At 26.4% G+C, this 17498-nt stretch overlaps 1 protein-coding gene across 6 annotated transcripts in view; it reads left to right on the plus strand.

The window, feature by feature from the left end:
• The window catches only part of LOC135132453 (protein yippee-like 2), a 235654-nt gene that overhangs the window by 207471 nt on the left and 10685 nt on the right, over window positions 1-17498 (plus strand). For all 6 annotated transcript variants that reach the window (XM_064060551.1, XM_064060553.1, XM_064060552.1 and 3 more), the window contains one exon: window positions 626-669. In XM_064060551.1, the coding sequence (XP_063916621.1) occupies window positions 626-669 (44 nt within the window). The remainder of the gene's footprint in view (window positions 1-625; window positions 670-17498) is intronic.

The raw sequence follows: 17498 nt of genomic DNA on the forward strand, positions 1-17498 counted from the left end.
TTCCTACTATCACTCAATTTTATGCTTCTCCTTTCTTTTTCATTCTCATTTTCGTTCCCATCGTCATTTTCTTTGTGCTTTTCGTTCTCATTTCTAGAATCATATACATATTGCCATAATTGATTTTTACTAATTAAATAACCATTAGGAAACACAATTTGAAACTTTTTGTTTTTCAAAAAAGTTGAAATTAGTAATAATAGTGATACTTTTTGTTTTTCATAAAATTAAAAATAAAAACTTGAAAACTGTCGACGTTAAACGTTTCCTTTTTCGCAGAAGCCGTAAAATTCCAACAGCACTTAGACACGTTTCTCCTTATCTAATGAATTAAGCTAAAAAAATCGACTCCCACGGCGAATTTTCCCGTTTTAAAGCCATTAATCAACATGAGAACGCACTCGTGCATTATTTTTACCCCATTTTTTCTACTCCGTTCCACTAATCACATTATCTCATTGAACGCACTCTTAATTCAGAATTAACCCGATTTTTGGAGTTGAAGTCGCCGGAAAAGTCCATCCTCCCACCGATCGATCACATTTCTATTGTGTATTTTTTCATCATTTTCCTTTTAAGGAAACCACGAAAGCAACTTTAAATAAACTGAGCTTTTTTTTTTCAGTCATTCCAAGGCAGCCAAGGCCGGGCGTATTTGTTCAACTCAGTGTAAGTATTCCCATTAATATTAGATACTTCTCAGTGGATTAACGATTTTCTGTTATGTTTACGTGGACGGGTTAAAATGACATTGACCTTAACCGTGTAATCGTATTTAGAGCGGAGATAAAAGGGAATTTTGGGTTAAAATTGATAGAGAGGAGGCGTAAAACGTGATCAGCTGGTTTCGACATTGACAGAGCGCGCCTTATCGGACTTAATCAAGGCATTTTTTACTGTTTCGCAATGTTGTTTGTAATTGAGGATCGAATGCTTTTAGGGTCTGTGTTTGCGAGTTTTGTAGTGTTTTGTCTACTTTCGGCCGAATAATCCGCTATTTAACCTTGCCGAACTGTTACGACCCATTCATATTAAGGAGATTATGCGTTATCGAATCAAACAATATGGAAATTCGGGGCGGAGGGGCTCATTTTGGCGGTAGAGCCCATTGTGAGAGGCTTAACGTTAGCAGGGGGAGTTGCGGAATTGGAATTTTCGGAGTGTTATTTGAAAGAGAGTATTATTGTACAGGTTTTTTATTCATTAAATGGCGTTGAATTCGGTATAATTAATTGTGCACAAAGTCGGCGAGCCCGCTCTTCGCATTTAATTAGGGTTTTAGCGAATGTTGTTGACGAACGTATTGCTAATTTCTGTGGAAAGCGAAAAAAAATTGAGCTTACGAAAAATTAAGTTTTCCCGATACATCTAAATAATTGCTTGCATTAATTTTTTCTCTACAAGAAAATGAATTTAGTAAAATCTCGAAATCGTCGCAATTTGCATGTGGAAAATTTTATTTTTCAAAAAAAAATCTCTCAAAAAATTCAGGTTGACCTAGTGGTTTAAGAAAAAACATCAAAAATAAATCACACATCGCCTTCTATATTTTAATTTTCGAGCACGTTAGGTGGATGATAAAGCGGAAATCGATAAAACCATGACCACAAATTATGTCGTAATTTGTTATAGAGTTTCCTATAATAGGATTTACTAAAAACTTCTTGCATTATGGTCGTATTATTGGGGCTCCGAAGTACAAAATCTACTTAATAATTACAAAGTAAAAACTGCCAGAGAAGTCTCGAGGTTAATGAGTTGAGAAATTATTTTCATTACTCAAGTAACGTCAAATTAAAATGTTAGCTAACTTGGGTTGAATGGGATTAAAACAATGGGAGAAAAATACTCGCGTGAAAAAAATTAAATTAAACTCGGAATCGTCGACAGCTATTCGTTCCACTGCGCACGATTGCTTTGTGAGTTAAAAAAAAATGTGTTCTGAGTTGCCTAATACATACAAAGAGGGAAAAAAAAATTAAAAACAACTGCAAAATCTTTAGTAAAAAAATCAACACATTGTGAAATTGTTCAATGCAACACTTCGAGTTTTCATTTTAAGATTTTTCAGTTTTTCGATTTTCGAAATTTTGATTTTTCAAATTTTCGGCTTTTCAATGTTCTGATTTTATAATTTTTCTTTTTTTGAAGGTGAAATTATTGAATTTTTGGATTTTTCTGTTTCATGAATTTTAAATTTTTCGATTTTTCAGTGTTACGATTTTAGAATTTTTCCATTTTTCAGTTACGGGATCATAAAACTTTTTCATTTCTTCAAATTTTCGATTTAAAATTTTTCGTTTCGGTTTTTTATTTGCTTTTTACGATTTTTCGATTTTACGTTTGGATTTTACATTGTTTTCACTTTCAATTTCTTCAATTTTACGATATGCAAATCTTTGAGTTTTTAGTTTTAAATCTTTTAATTTTTCGATTCACCAAATTTTAGTTATTTCAATTTTTAATTTTTCAATTTCTCGATATTTACACTTTTTACGATTCAATAATTTTTGCGTTTTTTTAATGTTTAGCTTTTCCAATTTTTCCATTCGATTTGTTTTTGTTTTTCCAATTGTTCGATTCTATAATTTTTTGGAATTTTGAGTTTCTCGATTTTTAGTTTTTCAATTTTTCGTTTCTCCAGTTCTTCGATGTACAATTTTTGGATTTTCCACCTTTTCGATTTTGTAATATTTGTTTTTTGTTTAATTCTGTGATTTTTTATTTTTTTCTATTTTTTAGTTTTTCGATTTTTCAATTTTTCGATTTTTCGACATTTCGAATTAAAAAGATGGAAAAATTGCAAAATTGAAACATTTCAAAACTAGAAAACCCAGGAATTGAAAAATCAAAGATTGAAAAATTGAATAAACGAAAAATTATAAAACAAAAAAAAATTGAAAAATAAAGGAAATGAAAAATGAAAAATTAAAAAAAATCAGGAAAAAGCAGAATTTGCAAAATTGAAAAATCAAAAAATGGAAAATTGCAAATCGAAAAAGTGAAAAAATGAAAATTTTCAATTTCGATTTCAATTTTTCGATTAAAATATGTAATAATAATTATGATTTTAAAAAATTTTCATTTCTTCAATTTTTAATTTTTCAATTTCTCGATCTTTAATTTTTCAATTTTTCGACTTTACAATTTTTACGATTCTATAATTTTTTCGATTTTAAGTTTCTCGATTTTTAGTTTCTCAATTTTTCGTTTCTTCAGTTCTCCGATTTTCAATTGTTGGATTTTCCACTTTTTTCATTTTTCCGACTTTTTAGTTTTTCGATTTTTCAATTTTTCGATGTTTTAACATTTCGAATTAAGAAAATTAAAAAGTCAAAAATGAAAAAACGAAGAAGTATAAAATGAAAAATTTAAAAAACATAAATTGGAAATCAAGAACATGAAAAATTGAAGATAGAAAAATTCAAAAATCGATAAAGAGGAAAATCGAAAAAACGAAATATCGTAAATGCTGAAAATTAAAGAAATCGAAAAATTGGAAAACAGGAAATCCAAAAATTGCAAAATTGAAAAATTTAAAAACTAGAAAATCTGGGAATTAATTGAAAAATCAAAGATTGAAAAATTGAATAAACGAAAAATTATAAAAGAAAAAAACATTGAAAAATAAAGGAAATGGAAAACGAAAAATTGTGATATAAAATCGAGAACATGAAAATTAAAAAAAATCAGGAAAAAGCAGTATTTGAAAAATCGAAAAATTAAAGATTGAGTAACTGAAATATCGAAAAATAGAAAGTTGCAAATCGAAAAAGTGAAAAAATTAAATTTTTTCAATTTTTCATTTTTTCAATTTTTCGATTGAAGTATGTAATAATTATGTTAAAAAATTTTCAGTTCTTCGATTTTTAATTTTTCAATTTTTCAGCTTTCCAATTTTTACTATTCATTAATTTTTGCGATTTTATAATGTTTGGGTTTTCCAATTTTTCGATTCGATTCGTTTTTCTTTTTCGAATTTTTCGATTCTATATTTTTTTTGAATTTTAAGTTTCTCGATTTTTAGTTTTTCAATTTGTCGTTTCTTCAGTTCTTCGATTTTCAATTTTGTGATTTTTTATTTTTTCCGATTTTATAGCATTTCGATTTTTCAATTTTTCGATTTTTCAACATTTCAAAAATTTGAAAAATATGTAAATTGGAAATCAAGAAAATGAAAAATTGAAGATAGAAAAATCGAAATGCTGAAAATTAAAGAAATCGAAAAATCGGATAACTGGAAATCCAAAAATTGCAAAATTGAATTCGAAAATCAAAGATTGAAAAATAAAGGAAATGAAAAACAAAAAATTGTGATATAAAATCGAGAAAATGAAAATTAAAAAAATCAGGAGAAACAAGAATTTGAAAAATTAATAAATCGAAAAATTAAAAACTGAGTAACTGAATAATTGAAAAATTTGGAGATCGAATTTTTTTATTTGCCACCCTCTCAATTTTGCAATGTTTCTATTTTTCAAATTTTCGAATTCACAAAAATGGAAAAATCGCAAAATTGTAAAATTAAAAAATCAAAAATGATAAAACGAATAAGTAGACAAAATGAAAACTTGGAAAAATCTAAGAATTGCAAATCAAGAAATTCAAAAATTGACGAACTTAAGAATCGTAATATTGAACATTAAAGAAATCGGGAAATCGGGCAACTGGAAATCAAAAATTACAAAACTGAAAAATTTAAAAATTGGTAAAATCGAGGAATTGAAATATAAATTCCAAAGAAACATTGAAACAATAGAGGAAATGAAAAAACGAAAAATTGTGATATAAATTGAGGAAACGAAAATTTGAAATATCTAAAAATAAAAAATTGAGAAACTGAAAAATTATGAAACCGAAACATTGAAAAATGAAAAAAAAATGGAAAAAAATAATTGAGCGAAGATAAATATATCCAGTTTTTTCGAAAAATTATAAGATTTGAATTTGCGAATTTTATTATTATTATTGTCATAACGCTTAAAGTTAAAATAAATATACGAAAATTTAAAAATTGGTAGAATCGAGAAAATTTGAAAAATTGAATAAACGAAAAACTGTGATATAATAAAATCGAAAAAATGAAAAATAAATATAAGTAAAAAGGAAAATAAAAATTAAGAACTTTAAAATTGAGTAATCGAAAATTTGAAAAATTTGGAAGTAGAAAAAATTGAAAAAAATTTAGGTATTTAAAAAAAACGAAAAATGATTAAACCGAAACACTGAAAAATTGAAAAATGAAGTTAAACGAAAAATTGTGACATCAAAGATTAGAGTTTGATTACCTATTGGTCTAATATAAAGGGATACAGACAGCAGACAGAAATGGGAGACCACTTTTTTCCTAGTCTAGAGGTCATGAAACTTCGAGAAAACACGAAATTGTCAAGTCGTCCTATGTACTTGATTACTATAAAAGTTTTATACGCGCCATTATTTATTTTTATTTCTTCAATATTTCGATTTTTCAGTGTCCCGATTTTATAATTTTTTGTTTTTTCAATTTTAATTTTTTCAATTTTTCGTTTCTTTAGTATTTCCATTTTTTTTTCTATTCTGCGATATGCAACTGTTCGAGCTTTCATTTTTAAATCTTTTGGATTTGTGATTTCACGGGTTCTCAATTTTTTTGTTTCGTTTTTTACCAACTTTCAATTTTTCGGTTTTTCAACGTTCTGATTTTATAATTTGTCTTTATTTCAATGTCAAATTTCTCAATTTTTGAATTTTTCAGTTTTTTGATTTGCAAATTTTTCTAGTTTTCATTTTAAATGTGTAACAGTAATTTTAAAATATCTCTCTTTTTCAATTTTACGATTCTAGAATTTTTCCATTTTTCAATTATTGTATTTTAAAAATTTACCTATTCGACATTTCAAATTTTTGATTTGCAATTTTTCGTTTCGGTTTATCATTTGCTTTATTTTTATAATTTTTCGATGTTGTGATTTTATAATTTTTTATTGTTTCAGTTTAAATTTTTTCCATTTCTCGTTTTTTCAATCGTCAAATTTGAGATTTTTCAATTTTTCATTTATTTTTGTTCCATTTTTTTTTCAATTTTTTGGTTTTTCAATGATTTTCTTTTTTTTCCTAGTTAATTTCAGGATTTAATTTTTTGGACCTTTAGGATGTCGTTCGTTATTTGGATGTAATAAAATTATGATTCATAGTAGTGGTTTTGACTATTTCGACTGCAAAATAAATGTTGGTTCTGAATAGGCGTCTTAAAAACGTGAATGCACCAATCAGCGCCAACAAAAAATAATTACGTTATCGCAGTTCCGGTCTAAAGAATAAAATTGATGATTTCACCGTACTTTTTTCCACAGATATCAATTCGTTCATTAAACTTGACGAATAACTCGCATTAACCGTAAATTACGGTTCGTGAATTGGCATATTGTCAAACGGGCCTTGTTTATCCAACGATTTATGTTTCAGCAGCGTTATCAAAGAAAAACGCTTACACGTCTACTCCCGACCAAATTACCCTACGTCTAGCCATTTCAATTAATTAAAGAAAACTCTCGGTATCTCATTCAACTAATTATTTATGACTCCGAATGAAAACAGCGGGCTCTTTGTAAACACGCCCGCTGGAGTTGAACTCCGCTCATTTTTCTCTCTTTTCCTAGTCTATTTGAATTATATTTAGATCCTCACTGCACTTCTCGAATCCCGTAAATTTATCTCCAGATTCTGCGGACTTTGCGGAGGGCTTTATTGAAATCATCGTCTATTTTAGACAAAAACGCCGCCAATTTCTTAAATGGACAACTTTCGGAGTCTAGACGCGAGAATTTGTGTGAAAACTTCGAAATAGTTTGGCTGTAAACAGAAAAGAGGTTTTTTTTTAATTCCGGGCTTTATTGACACCGTATGTCGAAGCTCTGGAAGTGTGTGAAAACGATCCTTTCCGTAATGATAGGTTATTGGTTTCAAATGGCTGCAGAAATAAGATCCGAAAATTGCTGTTCTGCCGCGGAAGATCATTTATCTTCGTTAAAATGTAGCATTATCTCATTTTGTGTGTCGGTTGAGGGCTTTTTAGCCTTGGGGTTCGTCGGGGCGAGTCGAAACGGCAATAATTAATTCCGAGTTGGGTTTTCAAATGGTGTTGCATTGGTGGCTGAAGTGCGGGATTCTACCTGCCACCGGTACAGTGTCATACAGCCATAGAATATGAAAATAACGTTCTGTTGTGCGTTTACTGAACAGATGGAGTGATTACTAAATAAATAAAATTTGTAATAGAGTGCATCGGAGGACTTGACAATTTCGTGTTTTCTCGACGTTTCATGAGCTTATTTTTTTATCATAAAAAATCTGAATTTATTTACCTCCGACCAATTTTTTGATAATACAATTTTTCGTTTTTCATTTTTTTCATTTTCTTTCATTTTTCAATGTTTCGATTTTATGATTTTTTTGTTTTTTCAACTTTTCGAATTTGCAATTTTTCAATTTTGCAATTTTTAGATTTTACAATTTTTTATTTTTCGCTTTTTCAGTTTCTCAATTGTTAATTTTTCGATTTCTCACTTTTTCAAGTATTTAATTTTATTTTTCATCTTCCCGGTTTTATTATATCAGTTTTTCGTTTTCTCAGTTTTTAATTTTTCAGATTTTTGAATTTTTCGTTGTTTCAAGTTCTTGTTTTCCAATGTTTAGGTTTCTTAAAGTTTGTATTCTATATTTACTCGTCTTTTCAATTTTACGATTTTGCAATTTTCCATTTTTTGATTTAAAAAGTTGAAAAATAGAAAAATTGAAGAATTGAAAAACCAAAAATCGAAAAAAATTGAAAAATCGAAAAACTGAAAGCCAAAAATACAGATGTCGTTTTTTCAATTTTGCACCTTTTAGATTTTTTGAGTTTCTCAATTTTTAATACATAATTACATTTTTCAATTTTTCGTTTCTTCAATTTTTCAAGTTCATGATTTCCAATTTTTAAATTATTCAAAGTTTTCATTTTATTCTTTTTCATTTTTTCATTTTTTATGTTTCGTTTTTACAATTCTGCAATTTTTTTTATTCGAAAAATTGAAAAAAATCGAAGAACAAAACAATCGGAAAATTAAAAAATTGAAAAATTGAAAAAACGAAAAATTGCGAAAACGAAAAAGTCGAAATCGAAAAATCCAGTTTTTCGAAGAACTGAAGAAACGGAAAATTGAAACATTAAAAAACTAAAAATCGAGAAACTTAAAATTCGAAAAAAAAAAGAAATGGAAAATTGAAAACAAGAAAAAACGAATAAAATCGAAAAATTGGAAAACCTAAAAATTGTAGAATCGTCTAAATTGCGAGGTCGAAAAACTGTAACACTGATTCCATGAAAAAAGAAAAATTATAAAATATCCCATGAAAAAAGAAAAATTATAAAATCAGAACGTTGAAAAACTAAAATTGGAAAAATAAAGAAAATTAAAAAACCGCAACGAAAAATTGAAAATTCATGAAACTGAAAAATTGAAAATTGGAACAATGTAAAATTAAAAAAAAAATCAAAATTGGTAAACCCAAAAATTGTAAAATCAAAAAACTATAGAAAATCGTCAAAACTGTTAAGTCGAAAACTGTAACATTGAAAAATGGAAAATCAAATAATGAAAAAGTTTTAAAATCCAGTAAATGAAAAATCGAAAAATTCAAAACTCGTAAAATTTAAAATTGAAAAATCAAAAAATTATAAAATCAGAACGTTGAAATACTAAAATTGGAAAAATAAAGAAAATAAAAAACCGCAACGAAAAATTGAAAATTCACGAAACTGAAAAATTGAAAATTGGAATGTAAAATTTAAAAAAAATTAAAAATTGGAAAACCAAAAAATTGTAAAATCGAAAAATTATAGAGAAACGTCAAAACTTTTAAGTCGACAAACTGTAACATTGAAAAATGGAAAATCAAATAAGTGAAAAAGTTTTAAAATCCAGTAAATGAAAAATCGAAAAATTCAAAACCGAAAAATTGAAAAATATCCCATGAAAAAAGAAAAATTATAAAATCAGAACGTTGAAAAACTAAAATTGGAAAAATAAAAAAAATAAAAAACCGCAACGAAAAATTGAAAATTCATGAAACTGAAAAACTGAAAATTGGAACAATGTAAAATTAAAAAAAAAATCAAAATTGGAAAAACCAAAAATTGTAAAATCGCAAAATTATAGAGAAACGTCAAAACTGTTAAGTCGTAAAACTGTAACATTGAAAAATCGAACAAAGGGAAATCAAATAAGTGAAAAAGTGGTAAAATCCAGTAAGTAGATGAAAAACGGAAAAATTCAAAACTCGTGAAATTTAAAATTGAAAAATCAAAAAATTGAGAAATGTCACATTGGAAAAATGAAAAAATAAAAAACCGAAACGAAAAATTGAAAATTCATGGACCTGAAAAATTGAAAATTGAAACAATGTAAAATTTAAAAAAATTGGACAATCCAAAAATTGTAAAATCGAAAAATTATAGAAAATCGTCACAACTGTTAAGTCAAAAACTGTAACATTAAAAAATCGAAAAATGTACAATCAAATAGGGAAAGTTTTAAAATCCAGTAAATGAAAAATCGAAAAATTGAAAAATATCACATTGATAAAAGGGAAATTATAAAATCAGAACGTTGAAAAACTGAAAAATTGTAAAAATAAAGAAAATAAAAAACCGAAATGAAAAATTGAAAAGTCATGAAACTGAAAAATTGAAAATTGGAACAATGTAAAATTTAAAAAAAAAATCAAAATTGGAAAACTCAAAAATTGTAAAATCGATAAACTATAGAAAATCGTCAAAACTGTTAAGTCGAAAAACTGTAAACATTGAAAAATCGAACAAAAGAAAATCAAATACATAAGTGAAAAAGTTTTAAAATCCAGTAAATGTAAAATCGAAAAATTCAAAACTCGTAAAATTTAAAATTGGAAAATCAAAAAATTCAAAACCGAAAAATTGACAAATATCACATTGAAAAAAGAAGAATTATAAATCAGAACGTTGAAAATCCGAAAAATTGGAAAAATAAAAAAAAACCGGAACGAAAAATTGAAAATTCATGAAACTGAAAAATTGAAAATTGGAACAATGTAAAATTTAAAAAAATTGGAAAATCCAAAAATTGTAAAATCGAAAAATTATAGAAAATCGTCACAACTGTTAAGTCGAAAACTGTAACAATAAAAAATCTAAAAATGTAAAATCAAATAAGGGAAAAAGTTTTAAAATCCAGTAAATGAAAAATCGAAAAATTGAAAAATATCACATTGAAAAAAGGGAAATTATAAAATCAGAACGTTGAAAACCCAAAATTGAAAAAATAAAAAAAATAAAAAACCGAAACGAAAAATCGAAAATTCATGAAACTGAAAAATTGAAAATTGGAACAATGTAAAATTTAAAAATAAAATCAAAATTGGAAGACCCAAAAATTGTAAAATTGAAAAACTAGAGAAAATTGTCAAAACTGTTGAGTCGAAAAACTGTAACATTTAAAAAATCGAAAAATGGAAAATCAAATAAGTGAAAAACTTTTAAAATCCAGTATATATGAAAAATGGAAAAATTCAAAACTCGTAAAATTTAAAATTGAAAAATCAAAAAATTGAAAACCGAAAAATTGAAAAATATCACATTGAAAAAAGAAAAATTATAAAATCTGAACGTTGAAAAATCGAAAAATTCAATGATAAAATAAAAAATTGAATCGAAAAATTGTAAAATCGAAAAACTGAAACATTTTAAAATTAAAAGTTGAAGAGTTGTATATATAGTATAATTGAAGAAACGAAAAGTTGAAAAATTGAAATAAAAAAAATTATAACATCGAAAATTTGGAGAAATGAAAAATTGAAAAATCGGAAAATTGAAAAGTCAGACAAATGAAAAGTTATATAAACCAATAATAACTGAAAAATGGAAAAATTCTAAAATCGTGAAAGTAAAAAAGTGAAATATTTTAAGATCGAAAACTGAAAAGTTAAAGATTGAAAACTCGAGAAATTTTAAATCGAAAACTTGCAAAATCTAAAAATTGTAGAAACAAAAAAATAAAAAATGGAATGAAAAATTGCAAAATATAAAAATTGAATTATCCAAAAGTTGGAAAATTGAAGAAACAATAACAATGAAAAATTGAAAAAGGGCAAATAGAAAAATTGGAGAAACAAAAAGTTGAAAAAATTGAAATTGAAACAACAAAAAAATGGAAATTTTGAAGAAATAAAAATTGAAGAATCGAAAAATTGAAAAGTCAAATAAATGAAAAAGTTATAAAAATCAATAATAATTGAAAAATGGAAAAATTCTAAAATCGTAAAATTGAAAAAGTTAAATATTTTAAAAATTATTATCATTACATATTTATCTAAAATGAAAACTAGGAAAATTGCAAATCAAAAATTGAAGAAATGAAAATTGAAAAATCATTAAACTGAAAAATTGAAAATTGGAAGAATGAAATATTAAAAAATCTAAAAATTGGAAATCGCAAAACTAAAAAATCCAGAAATTAAACAATTTCACGCTGAAAAAAAAGAAAAATTATAAAAATCAGAACGTTGAAAAACTGAAAAATTGAAAAATAAGAAACCGAAATGAGAAGTTGCAAAATTTAAAAATTGAAATATCCAAAAGTTGGAAAATCGAAAAACTGAAACATTGAAAACTGAAAACTGGAAGAGTTGCATGTAGTGAAATTGAAGAATCGTAAAATTGAAAAAGTTAAATATTTTAAAAATTATTATTATTACATATTTTAAACGCAACTAGGAAAATTGCAAATGAAAAATTGGAAATCGAAAAACTGAAAAATCCAAAAATTAAACAATGAAAATTATAAAATCAGAACGTTGAAAAACCGAAAAATTGGAAAAATAAAGAAAATAAAAAACCGAAACGAAAAATTGAAAATTCATGAAACTGAAAAATTGAAAATTGAAACAATGTAAAATTAAAAAAACAATAAAAATTGGAAAACCCTAAAATTGTAAAATCGAAAAATTATAGAAAATCGTCAAAACTGTTAAGTCGAAAACTGTAACATTAAAAAATCGAAAAATGTACAATCAAATAAGAAAGTTTTAAAATCCAGTAAATGAAAAATCGAAAAATTGAAAAATATCACATTGAAAAAAGGGAAATTATAAAATCAGAACGTTGAAAAACCTAAAAATTGTAAAAATAAAGAAAATAAAAAACCGAAACGAAAAATTGAAAATTCATGAAACTGAAAAATTGAAAATTGGAACAATGTAAATTTTAAAAAAATTGGAAAATCCAAAAATTGTAAAATTGAAAAATTATAGAAAATCCTCACAACTGTTAAGTCGAAAACTGTAACAATAAAAAATCTAAAAATGTAAAATCAAATAAGGGAAAAAGTTTTAAAATCCAGTAAATGAAAAATCGAAAAATTGAAAAATATCACATTGAAAAAAGGGAAATTATAAAATCAGAACGTTGAAAACCCAAAATTGAAAAAATAAAAAAAATAAAAAACCGAAACGAAAAATCGAAAATTCATGAAACTGAAAAATTGAAAATTGGAACAGTGTAAAATTTAAAAATAAAATCAAAATTGGAAGACCCAAAAATTGTAAAATTGAAAAACTAGAGAAAATTGTCAAAACTGTTGAGTCGAAAAACTGTAACATTTAAAAAATCGAAAAATAGAAAATCAAATAAGTGAAAAACTTTTAAAATCGAGTATATATGAAAAATGGAAAAATTCAAAACTCGTAAAATTTAAAATTGAAAAATCAAAAAATTGAAAACCGAAAAATTGAAAAATATCACATTGAAAAAAGAAAAATTATAAAATCTGAACGTTGAAAAATCGAAAAATTCAATGATAAAATAAAAAATTGAATCGAAAAATTGTAAAATCGAAAAACTGAAACATTTTAAAATTAAAAGTTGAAGGCTTGCATATATAGTATAATTGAAGAAACGAAAAGTTGAAAAATTGAAATAAAAAAAATTATAACATCGAAAATTTGGAGAAATGAAAAATTGAAAAATCGGAAAATTGAAAAGTCAGACAAGTGAAAAGTTATATAAACCAATAATAACTGAAAAATGGAAAAATTCTAAAATCGTGAAAGTAAAAAAGTGAAATATTTTAAGATCGAAAACTGAAAAGTTAAAGATTGAAAACTCTAGAAATTTTAAATCGAAAACTTGCAAAATCTAAAAATTGAAGAAACAAAAAAATGAAAAATCAAGAAATTTAAAAAAAAAAAGTTGTGAATCTAAATCGAAAATGAAATCTAAACGAGAAAATGAAAAACTGAAATTGAAACAATAAAAAAAATTATAAAATCGGAGCATTGAAGAATCGAAAAATTGTAAAAAATAAAGCAAGCAATAAACCGAAATGAAAAACTGCAAATCGAAAATTTGAAGAAATAAAAAAATTGATGAATCGAAAAATTTAAATATCGAATAGGTAAATGAAGAATTTTGAAATCCAATAAATTACAAAATTCTAAATTCGTAAAATTGAAAAAGTAAAATATTTTTAAAAATTATTATTATTGCATATTTAAGATAAAAATTGGACAAAATGCAAATCAAACGTTGAAGAAACAAAATATTAAAAAGTTAAAAAATTACAATTCGAAAAACTGAAAAATCGAAAAATAGAAAAAATTGACATTGAAAAAAAGAAAAGTTATAAAATTAGAACGTTGCAAGACCGAAAAATTGAAAAAAAAATCCAAAAATTGCAAAATCTAAATTGCAAACATCTAAAAGTTTTGAAATCGAAAAACTAAAAGATTTAAAAATGACAACTCGATATAATTAAAGAAACAAAAAAAATCGAAAAAAAGCTGTGGGAATGTCATTTGCGTCACCTCAGTGGCGGGAGAAGTTCTATTGAAATAACTTTCGACCAAAATATATATTTTTAATTTTTGAGTTATATTGACATCGTATATCGAAACTCTGGATTCCATTGATGTCTTACGTTTGGGATTCAACCTGCCACCGGTACAGTGTCAAACAGTGATTAAATTTTAGTGGATATAAAAAACGTACTGTAGTCCGTTCACCGAACAGATGGAGCGATTACTAAACAACGCCGCCTATAAAATTAGATTATTAACAGTCTCTTCGAAGAACTTCCACCTCCACACCTCGCTATCGCTGATGGCCTTCGCAGCACTCATTAAATTAAAACGAAACTCGTGATTTATGCTTCCAGCTACGTTTGTAAATGTTCCGTGAGGAAATATGTGTGAGAAACCACCCAAACTGCATTTCCTTCGAGTATTTTTATTTCATAACACGACGCGAAAAGAATAAGATCAAAAGAAAAAGCAGCTCGGTTTGCATTACTTGAACTTGAAACTGTAGGAAATGGAATGTTGCGGTTGTCGGCGGAAAAAAAAAACACTAACTTCTGAGTTATGGTTAGCGTAAATCAAACAGAATCGTTTGCGCTGATACTAATTTATTGGGGAATAAGTACCCAACTATGTATTTGCCAAGTAGCGTCCGGGCTCCAAACCCATGTTAATGATTATAGGGACACTCGGGCATTATCGATTCTATTATCGTTTTAGTGTGGTAGGCGTTATATAAGTGAATTTATTGCGTGATCAAACAAACTACCCCTGTGGACGTAATAAAAGATGTAATTTTTAGACCCGAGGACGTCATCAGGGGGTTGCGAGCCACGTTTATAAATTTACCTTGATTGGAAAGTGATTAGAGTGGAAGGTGAATTTGTACTCGGAATTTCAATAAGCGAGATTTATTTATTTCAGACGGGCAAAAGATAATTACTTTGTTGTTGTGTCTTTTATTGCTTAAAATTTAATTACTGGTGTGTCATAGTATATAATGTGAAATTGTACACTTTATGAGCGTTTTCGCTTCCATGGACCGACTTCGATTGGCAAAAAATTAAGCTCGTGCCTATAAATTCGCTATTTTTCTCCTCGATTTGATTTACATTATCGATTTCAATTTTAAATAAATTCCAACCCACGAAATTGTCCTTCTTTTTGTGTACGTGCTAAAAGGATTTTATCCTTGGACGCAAATATTACACGGAAAATTCGATATTTCGGAGGCTTTGGAAGTATTTATACGGCTTTTTGCGTCGGTTAAATGGCCGATTTTAATATTTTCGGGCGAATGACAAAAGCCGGCCTTGAGATAAAGCGATTTAAAAGCGCTTTTTCTTTTTCGGTTCGTGCATATGTTTACGTCGGGCTAATTCCTGAAGCAGCTCATTACGAATTAATGGGGGAAAATATTACAAATAAGACGATAAAAGACGTCCGTGGATAAATATAAAATATTTATTGGACCCTCGAGAAATTCGGGGACGCCACTTGGACGAAACTGAAATTCATTATGGAATAGATCGATGAAATAACTCGGACAAATTTCATTCACGCGCCAAAATTTACGACCGCGAAAACGGCTAAATTTTAGATAGGCAGATCGTAATCATTTTTCCTTGGGACTTGGTAGTCTAATTTTGAGTTTTTCGAGTAAAACTGGGACTGTTAAAAGCGCTATGAAGACATTTTGAGGTTAGGATGAATATGTGCAATATACTTTGTTATTTTTTATATGATAGTTAAAAATGCGTTATAAATGTCGAGGTGGATGAATAGTACAAGGTTTGACTTCTATTGTAATTTAAAATAAAGTACGAGAATTGTCTTATTTCATCGCAAAGTTTCTAAGTTTCACGAGTTTGTGGTTACTTTTCTGTATGTCCACAAATAACTGAGAAAATCGTGGATTCGCTCAAGTTTTTTTAGCCGAATTTTAAAACTGCCAAAAACGTAAACTTTTTCGGTTTTCCCGTTTTTCGTGATTTTATTTTTGGGATTTTTCGATGTTTCGAATTTTCGATTTTGTGATTGTTCGATTTCTAGATTTTTCGCTTTATCGTTCTTTAATTATAAATTTTTGTTTTAAATTTTTTCAATTTTTATCTTTTCGATTTTTCCATTTTGGCCTATTTCGATTTCTCGATGTTTCTCTTGATATTTCGGTTTCCCTGTTTTTCGTGATTTCAGTTTTGAGATTTTTCTGTTTTTCGATTCTTCAATTATCTGATTTTTTAAATTTTGGATTTTGGATATCTCGGTTTTTCGATTTTTAAATTTCAGATTTTTGATTTTTTTTTTTTTTTGTTTTTTGATATTTCGATTTCTCAATGTTTTCGATATTTTAATTTTTCAATTGTCAAGTTCCAACTTTTTCAATTTTCGAATTTTTTTATTTTACAATTTATCAATGTTTGATTCTTCTATTTTCCAATTTTTTAATTTTTGTCGAACTTTTAAATTCAGATTTTTCAGTGTCCCGATTTCCCGATCATTCGATTTTTCGACTTCTCGGTTCTAATTTATCCATTATTTGTTTGTTTAATTTTTAACTTTTTGATTCTTCCATTTTGGCCTATTTCGATTTCTCGATGTTTCTCTTGATGTTTCGATTTCCCTGTTTTTCGTGATTTCAGTTTTGGGATTTTTCTGTTTTTCGATTTTGGATTTTTCGATTTTTAAATTTCAGATTTTGGAATTTTTTTCTTGATTTTGGATATTTCGATTTCTCAATTTTTCGATATTTAATTTTTCAATTTTCAAGGTTTAACTTTTCGATTTTGGCCAATTTCTCAATGTTTCAATATTTGAAAGTTTCAATTTTCCGATTTTTCAATGTTCGATTCTTTAATTGTCCGACTTTTCAGTTTTTCCATGTTCCGATTTCTCGATCTTTCGACTTCTTGATTTTAGATTTTTCGATTTTTAAATTTTAATTTTTCTATTCTTTGTTCAATTCTCGCTTTTTTGATTTATCTTTTGTTTTTAATTTAAATTTTTCAATTTTTATTTTAACTTTTTGATTTTTTCATTTTGGCCCATTTTGATTTTTTATGTTACAGTTTTTGAATTTTTTGATTTTCAAATTTTAGATTTTTTAATTTTTTTTCAACGTTTTTTTATATTTGGATTTCTCGATCTTTTGATAATTCGCTTCTTCAGTTTCTCGGCTTTCGACCTTTCAACTTTTCGATTTTTCAATTTTCCAAGCATAATTTTAAGAATTTAATTTTTTCATCGGTTTTTTTCTTGATTTCAATTTTTGATATTTTAATTTTCCTATTTTTCAAGTTTTAGCTTTTCGATTTTACAATTTTTCAATGTTCGATTCTTCAATTTTCTGATTTTTCAATTTTTTGATGTTTTAAATTTTTTGATTTTTCGTTTTTTCGATTTCTTGCTTTATCGAAATTTCAATGTTTCGATTTTTTGGTTGTTAAGTTTCTCAGTTTTTTGATTTATCGTTTGTTTTTAATTTTAATATTTCAATTTTTCACTTTTCGATTTCTCGATGTCTTGATGTTTCGCTTTTACGGTTTCTTGGTTTTTCGGTTTTTCCACCTTACAACTTTTCGATTTTCCAATGTTTCTACTTCGATTCTCCAATTTCCCAATTTTTCGATTTTTATAAATTTTGGATT

The sequence above is a fragment of the Zophobas morio genome, unplaced genomic scaffold (assembly GCF_036711695.1).
Source record: "Zophobas morio isolate AGI-343-1 ecotype UQ-CSIRO unplaced genomic scaffold, CSIRO_AGI_Zmor_V1 ptg000021l, whole genome shotgun sequence".
Classification (NCBI taxonomy): domain Eukaryota; kingdom Metazoa; phylum Arthropoda; class Insecta; order Coleoptera; family Tenebrionidae; genus Zophobas; species Zophobas morio.